The sequence below is a fragment of the Triturus cristatus genome, chromosome 1_1 (assembly GCF_964204655.1).
Source record: "Triturus cristatus chromosome 1_1, aTriCri1.1, whole genome shotgun sequence".
Classification (NCBI taxonomy): domain Eukaryota; kingdom Metazoa; phylum Chordata; class Amphibia; order Caudata; family Salamandridae; genus Triturus; species Triturus cristatus.
The window spans coordinates 26,566,156-26,584,072 of NC_140579.1; the positions used below are offsets into that span (position 1 = coordinate 26,566,156).

The window sequence follows — 17,917 nt, forward strand, 5'->3', positions numbered from 1 at the left end:
GGAAGAGGCACAGAATCTGCCCCCCTTGCCATCTGGGATGACCTGAAGAACACAGTAGACCGCAACGGGGTTGCTGTGCTACTCCTCTTGGACCTCTCGGCTGTCTTGGACATGATTGACCTTGACACTCTGAAACAAAGATTCTATGAAGCCGGGATAGAGGGGACTGCTCTAGACTGGATCGCGTCTTACCTTCGAAACAGAACTATTGTCCTCCATACCCCACCTTTCTCGCCCGAACCATAGTCCACAAAAGCAGGGGTCTCTCAAGGCTCTTATCATCTTGCCCATGCTTTTCAACATCTACATGAAGTCCTTACCGGTACTGATCAATCAATTTCACCTCGTGCTAGAACTATGCAGATGACACACAAATATTTCTTCAACGGGAATGCCCCAAAGACATTGGAAACTCTCTAATTTTCAGTTGTCTCCAAGCCATGGATCAGTAAATGAGTTGGAGCCATCTCAAATCGAATGCTTCCAAAACGTAAGTACTTGCGTGTGGCGATTGGAAACATTATGACCCACTTGCCGCCTGGCCCGATGAACTGGTATCACCACCTAAAGTATTGAAGGAAGTAAGGAACTTCGGAATGACCATGTACTCCAAGCTATCGATGAATGCCCAAGTGGACTAACTAGCAAGATCAAGCTTTGTCACTAAAAACGCTGCGACGAATTTTCCCCCATTTGGGATTTCCACACAAGGTCCAAGCTACCATCTCCCTTGTTCTGTCCACACTTGATTACGCCAATTGCCTGTGTGGATCACCTTTAACGACCATGAAAAGACTACAACGGACTCAGAAGTCTGCTGCCAGACTACTCTTGCATATCAAACCGCGAGACCACATCTCACCTGCCTTGAAATTTCAGCCCCTGCATTGGTTACCGGTTGCCAAAAGATCCACGTTCAATCTGCTTTGTATCACCAACAAAGCAATACCTGGAGTGGGACCGCTCTTCATGAGCAATAAAATCACCAAACACATTCAACAAAGGAACCTACGCTCTAAAGGGGCATCTCGCCTCAAAATCTCAAGATACAAGAAAAAAACCATGGGTGGCACATCCTTCTCTGTTCGAGTAGCCAAAATATGGAACTCTTTACCCAAAGCACCCTATACTCACCCTATACCTCTATCAATATATCCTCTACATCCACTCTCTCATTTATCCCAAACCCCATATCACTACTATGATCCCCAAAATAACCCTTTCTAGACTCTCCCCTACTCTACCACTCCTTGCATCATCTGACACTTTTTACTATACCGATTCCCCCAAAACAAGCCTTTCTAAACTCTTCCCTCTGAATCTTCCCCTTCACATCCCCTCTTTACCCATACCAAGCCTCCTCCTACTGCTGTGACCTCCAAAACAAAAAAAGTCTAAATCATTCACTCTTCTATTCCTCTTCTATTCCTCAAAATAACAGACTAACATGTTCACATCTCAAATTTCATATTTCACTGTACTAATTCACCACTAATCCTTTATGGGTTCCGGAGTTGCGTGCTTCTCTCCAATAAAGCGCTTCAACACCCCATTAGGGGTAACATGCGCTATATAAATGCAAACCTTTTTCTACCCCTTCTCAACCATTCTCAATCCAAATAACTGACTAACATATCCACCACTCAAATTACTTTCATTTTTCACTATACTAATTGAACACTATTCCTTTATGGGTTCTGGAGTAGCGTGCCACTCGCCGAAAAATTGCTTCGACACCTCGTTTAGGGGTAGTAAGCGCTATATAAATGCAATTACAAAAGCGGGAAAGCCAAACAATGTGGTAGAAGGTCCCCCTCGGGTCACCACAACAGGTGCCCTCAGCATTTGGGGGCCAACCAAATTTTCAAAAGACTCTCAGGGTTGTATTATATTGGATGGAAATTGAAATGTATAATTTTTGGGTTGGACGGAATAGCGAGCATGCGAGGAGCCATCTTGGCCTCCCGCCGCATCCTCCTCCCATGCGCAGCATAATGTTCGGCGTGAGTTGGGGATGTTAATTAGGAGAGTTCTATAGAGTCACAAAACATCTTGTGTTCAAGTGTTTTAAAATCTGGATGTTCGTCCTGCTCTTTGTTTTTTGTATGCGTTGAGGGCTTGGCGTATCTGAAGATACTTTGAGGAGAAAAAACTGGGATCAGTGTAATTCGTGTTCTTCAGCAAAGTGGTCAAATGCTCTGATATGGTCATGTTCTCAAACGTCTCCCCGTTTAGACATCCAAGCCAGGTACCACCCGTGAAAGCCCTCCAGGCAGGCTACCCGTTTCCACCATGTGCCGGGCCATAAGGGGTTTTGTGCTGTGGGTTTACCAAGCCACTTAATGTGGCATAAGGTTGTGCTTCATGACAAAATCTGCATACGCGTGGCCTGTGGGTGGTCCCCATGTAGAAGGCCCACCATCCCAAAGTTCTCAAAGGTAGCCTACTGTAACATCCATGAGAATTCATATCTGTCCCCCAAGCAGCCTGTTCCCAAAAGGTACCATTGTGCCACCCAGTAGTAAAGAAGGACGTTTGGGGCTCCCAAGCCACCCTCTTACATTGCGGGCAGTGCACTGGATGCATGAGACCCTGGGGAGTTTACCCACCCACAGGAACCCCAAGATCATGGTTTCAATGTCTTGGAACAAAGTTGGGGGGAGTACTTGGGGATTATTATGTAGCACATAGAGGAAGAGAGGGACAATCAACATCTTGTAGAGCACAACTCGTCCCTGAAGGTTTAGTGGGAGTCGAGCCCACATTTCCAAGTCTGAGCGTGTGCATCGTAGGATGGGTACGGTGTTCGCGTTCCTGGCGGCCTGTTGGTCTCTAGTAATTTATATCCTCCAATATGAAATAGGGACACATGTAGGTGGTGGCAGGCACACTGGTCAGGTGTGTGTGTCAATTGTTTTCTCTCAGTTAACCGTTAGCCTGGAGGCCTCCTTGCAAACCTCCAGCATTTGGGTCCGGTGTGGTAGAGCCATGGGGCGTGTTGGAGCTATATGAGCATATCATCTGCATATAGTGCCACTCTTGTCTTCCAACCAGTTTGTCTGCGCATCTCTCCTGAGCCTCTCAGTCCGGTGTTCTATTGGTAAGGAGAAGAGGAGGGCTGTACAGGGGACAGCCATGCATAAATGTGCACTCTTGCTCTTGAGGAGTCATACAGGGCCTTGGCCAAAGCAAGGAATGTCTTGCCAATATTCATTCCGCATAATATCGGGAACAGGAAGGGCCAGTGGATGGTTTTGAAAACCTTTTTGTAATCTATTAATAATAAAGCTGCCGGACTACAAGTCACACTCTAGGAGCCAGGATTATTGCCAGAAGCTTACTCTCTACGTTCAGGATGGAGATAAGGCTGTATGAGGCACAATTCCCTGGAGGCTTGTTAGGTTTCAGGATAGTTGAGATCGGAGATTAACTGGCACCATGGAAAATCTTCGAAAAAGCTTAAGATGTGTCGCACGAGGAGGGAGGAGAATCTTTTATAGTATTTGATGGGGGGGGGAAGTCGTTAGCACCTGGAGGTTTACCGTAAGACAGTTATCGCAGCTTGGAACTCCTCTAGGCTCAGAGGCTTTCCCAATTCCTCCTGGCCAGTCTGTGAGAGGGCACTCAGAATCTAGTCTTACACAATGCAGCTGGAATGACTCTCAGCAGAGGAAGGGAACGGCATTGGTAAAGGGTCCAGTAGTAGTCTGGGACTACTACTGCAATATCTACAGATTTAAAGACCTGTTGGCCAGCCAGCGCCCGTATCGTAGGAATCACTTGTGAACCCACCTCCCTCTGGGAGAGCCAGAAGAGCATCTTACCTGCCTCATTGCCCTGTTCATATAATCTCTACTGGTAGAGGGCGCGGCAGCACTGGCCGTATTAAGACATTTCTTTCAGGATATCTCAAAGGTCTTCCAGTTGTATAATCTCCTCTGTCTGGCCCCCACTGCAGAGTACCGTACTCCAGGTTGAGAATCTGCTGATCCATTCTCGTACTCTCTACTTATTTCTCTCCCAAGCATTGTGGCGAAGGCCCGGTCCTGAACCATGATCCTCACCTGTGGGAGGTTTTCAGTCTCACAGGTTAGGCCACGGACGGCAGATTGAACTCAAAGTAATCTCTTATCACGCCTCGGTGGAGATCCACAAGGGCCTTCTCTTTGAGCAACCAGGCCTCACACACCAACTACCATCTGGGCCAACCACTGGGGGGCATCTTCACCCGCACACAGTTTGAAAGGCTACTCAGGAGGATGCCGAAACCTGTAACCTCATCTAGGAAGCACCAGGGCACAAAGAAATACTCCAGTCTGGAGCTGCATTTATGGGGAGCTGAGCAATACATGAAGCTGTTTGCGCAGGTGGCACTTTAGCCACACATTCTCCAAGCCCAACGATGTTGCCTATTCACTCAATAACTGTGTCCTATCCGATTCAGCACTGAGACATTTCCTGCAAACAGGTAAGTAAATGCGTTTTGGTTATTTGTACGATTTCTAAAGAATATTTTTAGGTTTCAAAACTCCCCACTTAAAACTTTTTGGGAGAATATTGTCAATGTTATCCTATGGAGGAAAAACAGGTTATCAGTTCATGGGTAAGTAATCAACTGTGGGAGTTAAGGTTCTGGGGGTAGACTCCGGGTCAGTGATGCACTCTTGTTACACCCTCAGCGGCACTAGGGCAGCCGGGTGCAGAGTGTGGAGGCCCAATGTTATCCTATGGAGATCTCCGGTTGGTGACTGCTAGCAGGCAGGTCACACGGCTGTGGGAGGGAAGCTCCTAGGGTTTAGCTCAGGGCAAATGGGGTTGGAGGTCAGCACAAAAATTGCACCCTCAGCAGCACTGGGGTGGCCGGGTGCAGAGTGCTGTTTTGGCCCTGGGCGCCCTGTTTGCTATGGAGAAACTCCGATCGAAAGAGACACAGCAGGCCCTGGGACGGAGATCTTCTGGGTGCGACCACCACTTTGAGGGGTAAGTTGGGAAGTCTTGGGTTGGCTAGGCACCGTTGGTTACGGCACACAAGGCCATGGGGCGTTTGGTGCAGGCATGCCTTTTGGCATCAGAATGTTTTACCCTTTCTTGGTAGCGGTAGAGGGGATCCTCTGGATTAAGGCTGCAGGCGTCGGCTGGGGTCTTGAGGCTGGTCTGGGATCTCCGAATCTTGGGCCACAATCGCCCACAATCGCCGGGGAGACAACCTTGTCGTGTTTTTCCACTCGAACTCGGGCCTGGTTCGGCGGGTGCAGTGTGGGCTGGATTTGCGGTCTCTGGCCAGAGCTAGAGGTTGCAGTTTGAACAATTCCGGTGTTCACTGGAGAAGCAGTCTTTGGAAGGGAAGGCAGGCAGGTCCTCCAGGGTTTTTGAGGTTGCTGACTGCAGGACACACCAGGATCTCGCAGGAGCAGGTTCGAGGGGAGACGGGCCTGTAGGGCTGGGGCCAAGTCAGTGGGCTAGGGAGGTGGTTATGGACTCCTCCCACCAACCTTTGGCTATGGGTAATAGTGTGGCCAATGTATTAGCAAATAGGGTTACTGCTTTGTCATGGAATATTGCGGGGTTGAGAACAAAAAGAGAGGATACAGTTTGGAAGTCATTTCTCTCTTCCTACCATATAATTGCTTTACAAGAGACGTGGGAAGCCAGAGATCCCTTTTACCTGGATGGGTTCCAGTCTTTTATTAAATACGCTGCCCCTTCTTCCTCGGGGAGACCCAGTGGTGGTCTCTTGTTATTATTTAGTCTTAAGCTATTGTATAGCACAGAACTTGTTAAGACTAGTTCACCCAATATATTGGCGGTTAAGGTTGTAGGTGTCAACCTCCCATCAATGTTAGTTGTGAACTTTTATAATTCATTTACGAGGACGGACGAATTGGAGCATTTAAAGGCTTTATTTACCTTTTTAGAGGATTTCGATGCAAATAATGTTACCCCTTATTATTTGTTATTGTTTGGCGATTTTAATATTCATTTAAGACAATCCAATTGTTTTGGAAATTTTGAGCAGGCTTATTGCCCGCAGGAGGAAGCCCTTTTTGATTTTTCAAAAGGTGGGATGTTTCTAGACAGTATTGTATCTGCTTTTAATTTATTTATGCCATTGCAGAATTTAGTATCTCCTGTGCCTACATTCACTGGTCAGGGTAACAACAGTATTATTGATCATATATTAATTTCCTGTACTATGAAGGGACTGATAGGACCTTTTTGTGTCACGGCTAATGTTCTTAGTGACCACAACCCACTATCTTTGGAATTAAACATTAATGATATCTTTAGGCCTATTCATATGTCTACAATTTCTAATTCAAACATAGTCCCCACTAAACAGGGAACTCGTTTGAGATGGGAGGTTATTACTCCTAGTGATTTTCTTGAGAAATTGTATCACAGTAATCTGGAGGATTTTAATATTTGCCTAGCGATAGAATCTAAACCAGGGGATATTCTTGGTGCCTTTGAGCGAATTACCAGCCAGGTTATGGACAATTTAACTCTTGTTGGGAAACCAAGACCTAAGAAGCATAAAAACTGGTTTGATCAGGCATGTAGTAGTGCGCACTCTACTCTCTTACTGGCCTTAAAAGATGGCGCTAAAGATACCAGTAGGATTGTGGAGGCAAGAAGATCCTTCAAGAAAGCACTAAAGGCAAGGAAATCTTGCCTGAAAAAATTGGCGTGGGAAGAATTGTCAGACGCTAGTGTCTTAAAAAGTAGTTCCCAATTTTGGAAAGTAATTAACAGCCCACTTTTTAATGAAATGGAAAATATTATTAATGATTGTCTTATTGCCCCAGATAAATGGGTGTCTCATTTTAGTGGGCTTTATTCTGAGATTCCTGACCAGAATCCTGTAAATTTTGGGGATACAAATCTGTCATCGAAAATTAATTTTACTGAGACTGAAGTTCAGGACGCCATTGAATCAATGGCAAAGGGCAAAGCACCCGGCCCCGATTGTGTCCCGGCGGATTTGTACAAGGCAGATTCCATTTACTGGGCGAAACTTCTAACCTTAGTTTTTAATGCGGCAGCAAAGGAGGGTGTCCCCCGTTCTTGGGGTAAGGCCGTGATAGTACCAATATTTAAAAAAGGTGCAAGAGAGGATCCGGCATGTTATCGGCCTATTTCTCTTCTTGACTCCGCAATAAAAATAATGGGTAAAGTTGTCCTAGCACGGTTAACATCATGGCTGGAGGATAACTCCATTATTTCGGACCTACAGTATGGTTTCAGAAAGGGAATGAGCACGGTTGGCCAATGCCTTAATTTGCATCTCATCATTGGGAAGTATACGATTGCGAAGCAGGGGGTCTTACATTTAGCATTCATGGACCTATCGACTGCTTTTGATTTGGTTAACCGCCAAAAACTATGGGCTTCCCTGGCAACTATGGGTCTTGACCCTGTGCTGATTTCCTTTTTGGCACTTATACATGAAGATACTACTGCGGCGGTCCGTTATAATAAGGACGGGAATCTAACTGATGCCTGGCAGGTGAAGCGTGGGGTGAGACAGGGGTGCATTCTTGCCCCCCTGCTTTTCTCACTCTATATTAATAACCTGGGGGATGTTTTGTCTTCATCTTGTAAAGACATCCCAAGAGTAGGTACTAAGTTGATTCCCGCGTTGTTGTATGCGGACGACACGGTCTTATTGGCTAGAACTGCAAGAGGCCTTCAAGCCCTTTTAAATGGTTTTAACGATTTTATGGTCTCTTTGGACTTAGTAATAAATTTTAAGAAATCCCATTCTATGACAATAGGAGATGGAGCTGCAAAAAAGGTTAAATTCTTCTGCAATAAGCAGGTGCTAACAAAAGTCCAGACCTTTCCATATTTGGGGGTCACTTTTGATGACCGAGGATCATGGGTCGCGCAACGCGCGCTGAAACAGAATATCCTCGCCAGGGCAACTGGAGCGTTGTTGGGTTTTGCAAAACGGCTGGGATGCAAGCCCTTGCCCGCGATTCTGAAAATATACAACGCTAAGTGTGTGCCTATGGCCCTGTACGGTAGTGAGGTCTGGGGCTATGCATCCGCAGTGGAGATTCAACTAATTGAGAATGCCTTTTTCCGGAAACTTTTGTCATTGCCTGTTTCTACTTCAATTTTTAATATCCATGAAGATTTGGGGGCCGAGTATCTAGTGGACCAGATTGCCGTTGACCCTTTAATGGGTTGGCTAAGGGTTTGGGCGCAGCACCCACCAACCCTAAACCAGCTCATTATACAAGATTGTCTGGTCCTTGACAAAGCCATGTGCATTCCCTGGCTACGATATATTAAATCTCAGATGGAGAGTCTTGGCTGCCTAGAATTATTTGAGAGACCATGTGAGCTGTCCAAATTGAAAATAAAAGACTTAAAGTCTCAGTTCATGTGCAGGGCAAAGTTGCAGAGAGAAGGCGTGGAAGTGTGTAAACCGTCTGTTAGGAGATTTGTCATGTTAAGTATGGGCAATGAGATTCAGCCATACTTGACTTATATAAATAACCCTTTTCATTTGTTTTTACTGATTAGGTTTAAACATGACATGTTACCCTGGCTCCTAGCACACCCGAAGGGCTTTTTTAAAGAGGGCACTTTGGGCCCCTGTCCATGTGATAACGCCTCCGAACAAAATACGCTGCATATGATTTTTTGCTGCAAATTTTACACTCTGTTACGTAAGAAATTTATTTGCCCAATTTTTAAGAACTGTCACTTTGATCAAGTAAGGCCCGCCTTGGTATTTCTGCAAATGCTGGGCTCTCCTTTTGTCTGTTTTGGAGTTGCCAGTTATCTTTCAGGGGCTATTAGAAGTAGAAATCGAACGTAGTTTAATATATTTTAGCTCTATTCTTTTTATAACGTTTGAGAGTCCGAGACCAGGCCATTTTTATCTTCTTTCTTTTGAAATCATGAAATAGTCTTTTAAATTTTGGCCTGTTTTATATCTTTTAACGTTCACTTTCGCCAATTATCTGTTTAAACATATTTTTATGTATATTTGTGTATTTTGCATTGTTTGAATTTTCTTTGTTAATTATCTTTATTTGTAACTATTTGCAAATGAAATTTTCTGTATGCTTTGATGGTTTTAATTATTAACCGAATAAAGCTATTGTTGACTGACTGACAGTGGGCGTTGTCCTCTTGTTAGCTCTACACGGCTCTTCGGTCCTTCTTCTTATCTTCTTTCTTTTCGTTTCTGGATCTGCGGAAGCAAGATTCAGGGTGCCCCCTAAATACTAGATTTATGGGCGTTACAGGTAGGTAAAGGGCAGGGACCAATGGGTCCCTTCACTGGGGTGGGTACACCCCCCTATTGTGCCACCCTCCAGTGGGAGGGGGTTAGGAGCCTGTCTCTGGTTGGTTGGGCCCCCCATCCTCAAGATGGCGGGACACGGAGTTGTGCTTCACCTCAACTCCCGCACCTGAGGGGTGGAGTTGGCAAAGGTGGACACACCTCTCTCCCTCACTTGTTTTTCCCGCCGGATCTCCTGCCCAAAGTGGGGGGTAGAAACAGTGGGGACCAGTTGCTGAAAGCAGCAAATTGTCTGGGGAGGCTCACAAAGGCCTTTGAAGCTTCCCCTTCGTGAACCCTGCCCATCCTGGGGGAGGAGACTTGGCACCTCGTCCCAGGATGTGCATTGTTTCAGGCCCACGTGAGCAGCCGGGTCTCAAACTAGGGGTCCAGAAACATGTCTGTTAGTGGCAGCCTAAGCAGCCACTAAGTCAGGACACTAGAAAGTTGGTCAAGTTTCAGGGGGTATCTCTAAGATGCCCTCTGTCGTGCATTTTACATTAAATAAATCCCACACTGGCATCCGTGTGGGTTTAATGTGCTGAGATGTTTGATACCAGTGTAGCCATTATGGTGCTAGGGAGTTCGTAATGACAAACTCCCAGCACCATATACTCTTAATGGCAGCACTGCACTTACAATGCCCAAGTATGGACCTGGGCACTTTAGGGATACAGGGCTCATGCACCTGTTCCCTCACCACTGACATAGGGCACCCAGCTAGACGGGTGACTGATCTATGCCAGGGTAGTGGGTTGGGGGTATGTGCCATGTCTACTCTTCACTTTGTTCTGCACCAAAACACGCAGCCTGCAAAGTAAGGGTGTGTGTGTGTAGGTGTAGGTGTAGGTGTAGCCCTTAGAGGTCTTCCCTGGTCACAGTTCCTCCGGGTACCTGTGTTACCATTTACCAGGGGCTGACCTGTGCCCAGAGATGTCAATTGGGTTAGTTATGGGGAAAGAACACCAGCCCTGGGAACCTGATTGGCAGGGATCCAGTGCACATCAAGTGAAAGTGCATCAGTAGTCTGGCAAAAAGTGAGGGGGTTACTGCAACAGAAACCCACTTTGCTACACCTATGTTACCTACACCAGGGAAGCCGGGTGCATACGTGGGAAGTGGTGTCGGAAACCGCAGTCGAGCCCAGTGGAGGACTTTGGGAAAGTGCCGCTGCTGGAAAAGGAGAAAGTGTCCGTGGGAATCCAAATGTATATCTTTGAAGAGGAGCACCTGAAAGCAGAGGGGACAGAGTCTATGTCACTTGGGAGTGACCAGCAGACTTGAATGACGAATGCCGTCAGGTGCTTCAGGAAAGATGACCATGACCGTGACTGCTGCTGTGAGGACCAGCCGAAGCTGAGGAAGACCAGGACCTGGATATGAGCTGCCTCAGGAAGGATTTCCAGTGCAGGGGAGGTTGGTGTCCAGCGGGTGCACCAACAAGCCTTGGCAAATGCCGCCCACACAGGAAGTCAAAAAGGTGTAAGGTTGGAACCAGCAAAGTCTGGGGGACTCACCACAAGGAGGGTCAACAATCAGGGGAGACCAAGAGAAACAAAGGTGACCCTCAAATGGACCCACAGGCTGGAGGCACAGGAGTCGCGAGAGGACCTTGAGCAGCTCACCAACGGAGCAGGCCACGGTGCCCACGAGGCAGTGTGGCTGAAGATCTTGGTGGAAGAAGTTGCCGGAGGTTGGGGCTACTTGGAGCCTAATGCACTTGTTGCAAAGTTGCCAACAAGCCTTTGCACTTGCAAAAGGAACGCGGTGCACACTGGTTTGGTTATAGCATCCTCCAAGAGGGATACTGGTCTCAAACTCGGTTAGAGGGCAGTTCAGGCCTTGAAGGACGTAGAAAACCACCACCTGTGTTGTTGAACCCTTCGAGTCCGCAGGAGCTCCGGATCAGCAGACCTGTCAGCAGTGTTGAGGTGCCTGCGAATGCAAGGAAGTGACTCCTTCACTTCAAGAGAGATTCCTCCAAGTGTCTTTGATGCTACACAGGCCTTGGAGGGTGTCTGTACAAAGCACGGACACAGACAATGCAGCAGACAAGCAGGGAGACTAAGTGGGGCCCTTACGAAGTCCAGAGTGTCCAGACGGTAGAAGTTCAGTGGTGTCTGATCTGAATCTTATTCCACGACAAATCTAGGGACCTACACCCAGGTAAGCCCCTAAGTACCCTAGGAAAAGGATTGGGAAGATTCAGGGGACCCTCCTAGGGGTGGGTCTGGACAGGGGGAAGGTTGCTCCCTTGCCTTTTGTCCAATTTCGTGCCTGAGCGGAAGCTATGGCTCCCAGAACTGGTTTGAACTGGACTGTGCACAGTGACACCAAATGTGCCCCTCATACAGACTTTCAGGCGCTGGCAAGCACACCCACTCTGTCCCAATACACTAAATCCTGTCTGGAAGGTGACCACATCTCCCTGTGATAGGATGCCTATTCTACCTTCCTCTGCTCGAGCTTGGCTCAGCAGCAGGAGGGCAGAAAAGTGTCTCTGGTCGGAAGCAACCATTTTGTGCTGTCCGCGACTAGAATGTTGGCACCGGGAACACAGAGCCTTACGGAGGGCTCTTCGTCATACCTCCCACACAGTTTACTGTGTGAGGGTATGATTCCAACATGTTTGATAGTTGGTTTCAGCCGTTTTCGAGATGGTCTTCGCGGATCTACGCAGTGCCCTTCTATATAGTATATGGCTGCTTCACTGACAACCCGGGAGAATGAACTCCATAGGCTTCGGGGTGTTCTGCTCATGCAGGGGCACCATCTCACTTAGAACCAAGCACCCTGCCTTCAGGATTGAAAAGGCCTACTATAGGGGTGACTTAGTTTTTTTCTTTCTACCATTTAGAAAGAATCTGAAAACCCTCCTTTTCATTGAAGCCTGGGCTTAATGTCATTTTGCTCAAGGGCCATATTCACCTGGGGGCACTGTAGTTCTCGTCTCATGGCGCTTAGAGACAGGTCGGTATTAAGAGCTTTATACATTTCAATTAACATTAAGTGCAGTGACCCTTAGCTATAGTCAACCTATATCTTTAGTAAGTGGTGCATGCACCAACTTACACAAGCTGCTATGGCAGGCCTGTAGTTCTATTTTGAATGGTCTCTCATGGGTGGCATAATGCAGCCCATGGGAGACCTCTTTGGTACCTATGCCCTGGGTACATGGGTACCATATACTAGGGACTGACAAGGGTACCCCAGTATCCAATCTGGGATGTACCCAAGTACTGAACACAACAATTTAGGGAGAATGCAGATAGACTGGGGTCCTGATTAGCAGGATCCCAGTCTAAACACAGCTTAGTAGCAGGCAAAATGTGGGGGTAACCATGCAGAAGGAGCCTACCTTCCTACAACCGCTTAATTGCAACATGTGATTTCCAGAATTCTCAGCCTACATGTTTTTAGAGAAAATAAACACTGTTTTTGATGATCTAGGAAATACTGTGTGCGCGCTAGTAGATTAAAGATGTTTCTATGCCACATGCCATTTCTTATGCTTTGCCGCCATACTTGGGATACGCAAAACACACAAGATGATGGACGGAATGTTGCACATTGGCAAAACAGTCACCCCTAGTCACAGATCTGGGTTTAATCCATCGTTATTTTTCTCACCACGCCATCCCAGTTCAGACATATGCAAATCAGTCTTGACCCTGTGCCTCATGGGAACAGTCCAGCCCAAACTGCCAAGCCATGTCTTCCCTGGACTGGAATCAAGCATCCTAGGACCGGTTTCGGGGTATCACCCCTCTTCAGCCAGGGTAGCTTGACTCCAGTGGCTTAGTGAGCACGGGACCCACGTCTGGGCTTACCCTCCCCCCCCCCCCAATATCTGCCTTCTCATACCCACCTGCCCTCTAATTATTTTTTATTGCATTTTCATTTATTAATGTAATAATGGCTAGACAAATTTCTCTTATCCTGCTGCCTCTTAGAACAGTAAGGGCGACCCACGTCCTCCTAATTGTAATTTACATTGGGTCCATGATTTAAAAAAATTAAGTGGATACATGGTTATCCAGGGCAGTTCAGTCAACTTCATCAAACTTCTCCCAACTATTTAGGCCCTACCTTACTTTATTTCAAGTTCTGACATGCTTTTCAAGCATTGCACTAGCCAGTGGAACTGTGTCATGTTTCTATTGAATGCAGTGGCATCTTTTACCAATGAATGCTTTCTGTTAAATGCAGTGGCAATCTACAGCCGTGACAGGTTTTCTGTTAAATGCATTGGCCACCTAGAGCCATGGCAGACTTTCTTTTGAATAGTGGCAATGTGAGCCTTGGACAGGCAGTCGTATAGAAATTTAAAATCCTTAACCTCAACCCAGAGTAATCTAGCCTGAAAAGATCATAAAACCAACGTGCAAGTAAAGTAAGCAACAACCCTAAAGCATTACATGAAGAAATAATTTAGGGTCTGTGTGCGTAAAAACATAATGAAAGAAGTTAAATTAAAATCGAACTCGGATTTTAGAGTGTGTGTTTGTGGTACTGTGATACTCTAACTCAGAGGTTTTTATGGCGGAGCCCTCAAAGTTTGTATTGCTTGTCTCTTACAGAATAAAGTTCAATCTGAAAGACAGAAATTAATATCTGAATTTGCGTGCCTGCGGCAGGCCGTGAATTTCCAGGAGCGCAATGTTTTCAGCAGACTAGAAGAGGTGGAAAAGACTATTGAGATGGCATTTACAGCAACAATAACAAAACTGGACAATCAACTATCATCACTGAATAAACTTATAATGGAGATTGAGCAAAATGGTCTTCGGCAAGCAGTTGAATTACTTCAGGTATGCAATTATGAGCTCACCTTTTGGTGCTATTTTTTTAGGTTTTGCCTGCACATTGCTTGCGCTGTGCTTGTGAAATCTTTTGTTTTAAATATATCTTAAAAGTTGCTTACATCCCGCCCTCTTGCTTTCAGTGCTTTTCATTTGTTCCTGTGCTTGCCACTTAATTTTCTTCCGTTTCTATTGGCTGTAGCACACGGTTTCCTGTGTCCTCGTGTTGTTCCTCTCCTGTGTTTCTCTTATCAGTTTCCTGGGAGCCTAAGTACTGTTTCCATCCGCTTTTCTGGAACTATTTTTTCAAGGTTTTTACCTGCACAGCCCGTATTTACAGCATCCAATTACAGCGCCTGGCTGCACGCATTTCAACCTCTCAATGCGCCCCAGTCTCATACGAAATTCATGTGCCTTTGTCAGTTTCCTCTCTTATTATTAGCTTTGTAGCGCTGGCATCCTGACTTTAATATGGCCGCCTCTCGCAACTTTGCCTTTTTTTAGGTTGAGCGTAGACCAGACATGTATCCTCAACAGGGACTTTAAGCATGCCCATCTATCGCCTGTCATTATTTATTGTACTGGTCTTAAATTCTTCTTTTGTTTAGGTGCATTTTTGTAAATGTCCCTTGGTTTCCTTCCTTTCCGTGCTTGGTTCCCTCACAGGCGATTCACTAAGTGAACCGGTTTGTTGGCCATTGCAGCGTGGTCACTCTTCCTTCTGTTAAAGCACATGATGACCCCTCCTCTCTTCTTCCGTCTGGGCATCGCAGCCTCAGTGTTCCTTTTGATGGTCAATAGCAATGTGTTCACACAACTCCAGTCAAATCAGTGTTTAGAAAGGCACCGAAGTTTTGTTTTTTTCTTGTTAATGGTAGGATCTGCGCGTGGGGACTTTTCTCCTCACTGCTATCTCTGCTCTATACATCTGTATTCGGGTCGTCAACACAAAGGAGCAGAAGCGGGGCACTCAGAAGATTACATAATCATCACCCCCACACACTGTTCGCTGCACAAAGTCGCAATTACGCGAAGGGCTGTTGCGTTTCACGTTTGATTTCTACTGATACGACCCCACAGGGCATTGGGGCTTAGCTTATAAGTAAACGCTTTTGGTGCTCGTTGTCGGCTTAACATCCTGCCATTCTGGACACATCATGTAATCTTCCTGTGCCTCAAAAAGAAAATGAATGTGACGGTGTGCAGTGTAACTGGTGCTCAGATATATAGCACCCCAGTACCTTCAGGTCGAGTTAGCGCTTTACAAAACTGCAAAAAAAGAGATTTGCTTGTGTTCCTCTGACCTGCTCCATTCTATAAGCACCTTTGAAATTGAAAGCTACTTTATTTTGCTTGTCTCACACACTGAAGCCCTACCTCTAGTGCTGCATTATTTACTCTTACACTGCACTCCCGCCTCTAGTGCTGCATACTCCACTATCGCACTGCACAACTGCTCACCAAGCTAAATCTTACAACAAAAAATAATAATCCGATAGGCGAAACCTAATGCATTTACCAATGCTTGTTCCTTTTGCTTTCCTTTGGGGGCACTGACCGAGAGCTTATTTCAAACGTTGTACAGTACTTTCAAGTATTTATTCAGGGGTAAAAGTATGAGGCACCAGGAGTACCACTACGGCCCATTATTTTAGGGTAAGAAGACCTTTTTGATGTTGAGGGAGAGCAGGTATGCCTTTAAGGCCTGCACAAGACCGGGCCAACCCTGAGAGGTAGTCTCCTCATGGACCTCCAAAGAGGAATAGGAGGGGATCAAGCTACCGGCCCCAAAAGCATTAACGCCAAATACACACCTGTGGCAACAGTTCAGACTTCTACATTCGCGGGCCAGGCACCAACACCTGTATCCCAGAAGCGTACCCAGGCAGAGCATTGCTTCAGAGGGAATCTGGCATTGAGCCCCGCTCCTCGCCTAGAAAGACACTGACCTCATTCTGCGAGACTCCAAGAGTGTTTGTCCACACCCAGCAAGCCTCTCTCCCAAAGCATTGGCCATCCATCTTTGAACCCAAAGTTTACATGAAAACTGGCTTCAAATCTGACCCCGAGATCTAACACCACTGATGTCTTTATCGCACAGCAGTTGCCAGAGGTCCTAGACTCTATGTAAAATATTTTACTCCTCCACCCTTCCATCAGGAGGATCTTCACAAAGCCATCCACAGCCAAGCCTCCACACCTCTTTCCACACCCCACAGAAGCCCAAGTTCACATACGAGGAAGAGCTAGCTTTCAAAACATCCATGCTTCTCTCTGAAAGGGTGACCAATAGGGGCACAAGTTCACCACGACCACCTACCTACTCCAAGGCACTCTTCTCCACACCTGTGCACACCACCAGAGTGATGGCCTGCAGTTGCTATAGCGGAAGGTAGCCTTCTTCGTGGCAGTCGCTGCCCTCAGATTAGTGAGTTGCAAGCTATATTATAGAGGAACCGTTCATCAGGGTCTGTCGAGATCGGGTCGTTCGTGGCCCAGATTTGGTACTAAAATTTCTGAAAATGTTCTGTTAGCAGATATGACATTTTTTTTGTTTCTGTTTTATGGCTGAAGATTGTGTCCACCACTTTGGAACAGTATCATCACAGATACTGCACAAGACATGGATTAATGTGTCATAGCAAACATGCGCACATGCTTAAGCACCACACGTTTCGTGACACATAAAGACCATCTTGAAATGGGTGTTATTTTCTTACTGGTCCCAGGATGTTTTGGCGCATCCATTAGCCTGGCTATTTTAAGAAGAGACCTATAGCCTTTGCCAGTACTTTTGTGCGAAGACTTTAAGCGTTCATAAATCGCACAGATCACATCAAAGTGAGCTAACCCTGTTATTGCTTTGCCTCGAACTGCGTTGTTGCTTTGCTGCGGCCCTGAGCCCATTTTTGCGTTATTGCATTTTTCCATCCCCTCTGCCCCCTATTGTGTTATTATTTTGCCCCTTCGATGTTGTTGATTTGCCCTGTCCTCTTGGTCAGAAAAAAGTGATTTGATGTGGGCAGTGCAGGCCATATAATTGCATTTTTTGTTCTAACTTTTAGCCATGTTGCATGACGAAGAAAATAGCTCTTGTGTATCCAAGACTTATTGGCTTTGTCAATGTTTGTTTACTATATTGTGTTCTATAGTGCAAACCCCACCCAGCCTTTAGAGCGCTGTATTAGGCTTTGAAATAACATGTGTAAATAACACATAATGTGGTGCTATTACTCTACTGAGCCGTAAGAGAGAGTGGCAATTGAAGTCTGAGACAGTTGGAGGGATGACGTTAGGGCATAGAGAGTAATCACTGAGTCAGCCAATGCAAAGATGTAAAAAGATGAGTGAAGAAACCCATTGTGAAACAAATAAAAGTACGATAAGCAATGAATGGAACTGTTTGTGGGTGCTGCAAAAGAGCATTTGCGACTATAGTAGTAAAATTAGCAGTCTGATCCAGCAAGATGTCAACTATGTAGTCAGGTGCGCACAAGTGGTACACAAGATGTGTCTGATCAGAGGTAATTTAGGTAAACATAGATATGTGATAGACTTTATTATGAAAGCTGCCCATCACCAACCGTGATCTTGAGCAACGCATGCACGTAGAACAAGCATTGGCATAGCCAACAGGTCTCACCTTTGGGACCTTATAAGTATTTAGCCATGCAACAGTTGTTGCACCAAGGATATTGTCCTGGATAACTAAACACTTGCCAATGCTTGTTTACTTGTTGCTTGCAAGGACTTAAGCACGAGGGTGCGCTTGAGATCTCTACGAGCTCCTTCTCTCGAGACATCTCATAAGCTCTTG

General features: G+C 46.1%; 1 protein-coding gene across 1 annotated transcript in view; it reads left to right on the forward strand.

Annotated features, from left to right (window-relative positions):
• LOC146869206 (E3 ubiquitin-protein ligase TRIM39-like) overlaps positions 1-17,917 on the forward strand; it is an 86,587-nt gene that overhangs the window by 33,356 nt on the left and 35,314 nt on the right. The window contains exon 3 of the mRNA XM_085643408.1: positions 13,879-14,109. Coding sequence (XP_085499534.1) covers positions 13,879-14,109 — 231 coding nt within the window. The remainder of the gene's footprint in view (positions 1-13,878; positions 14,110-17,917) is intronic.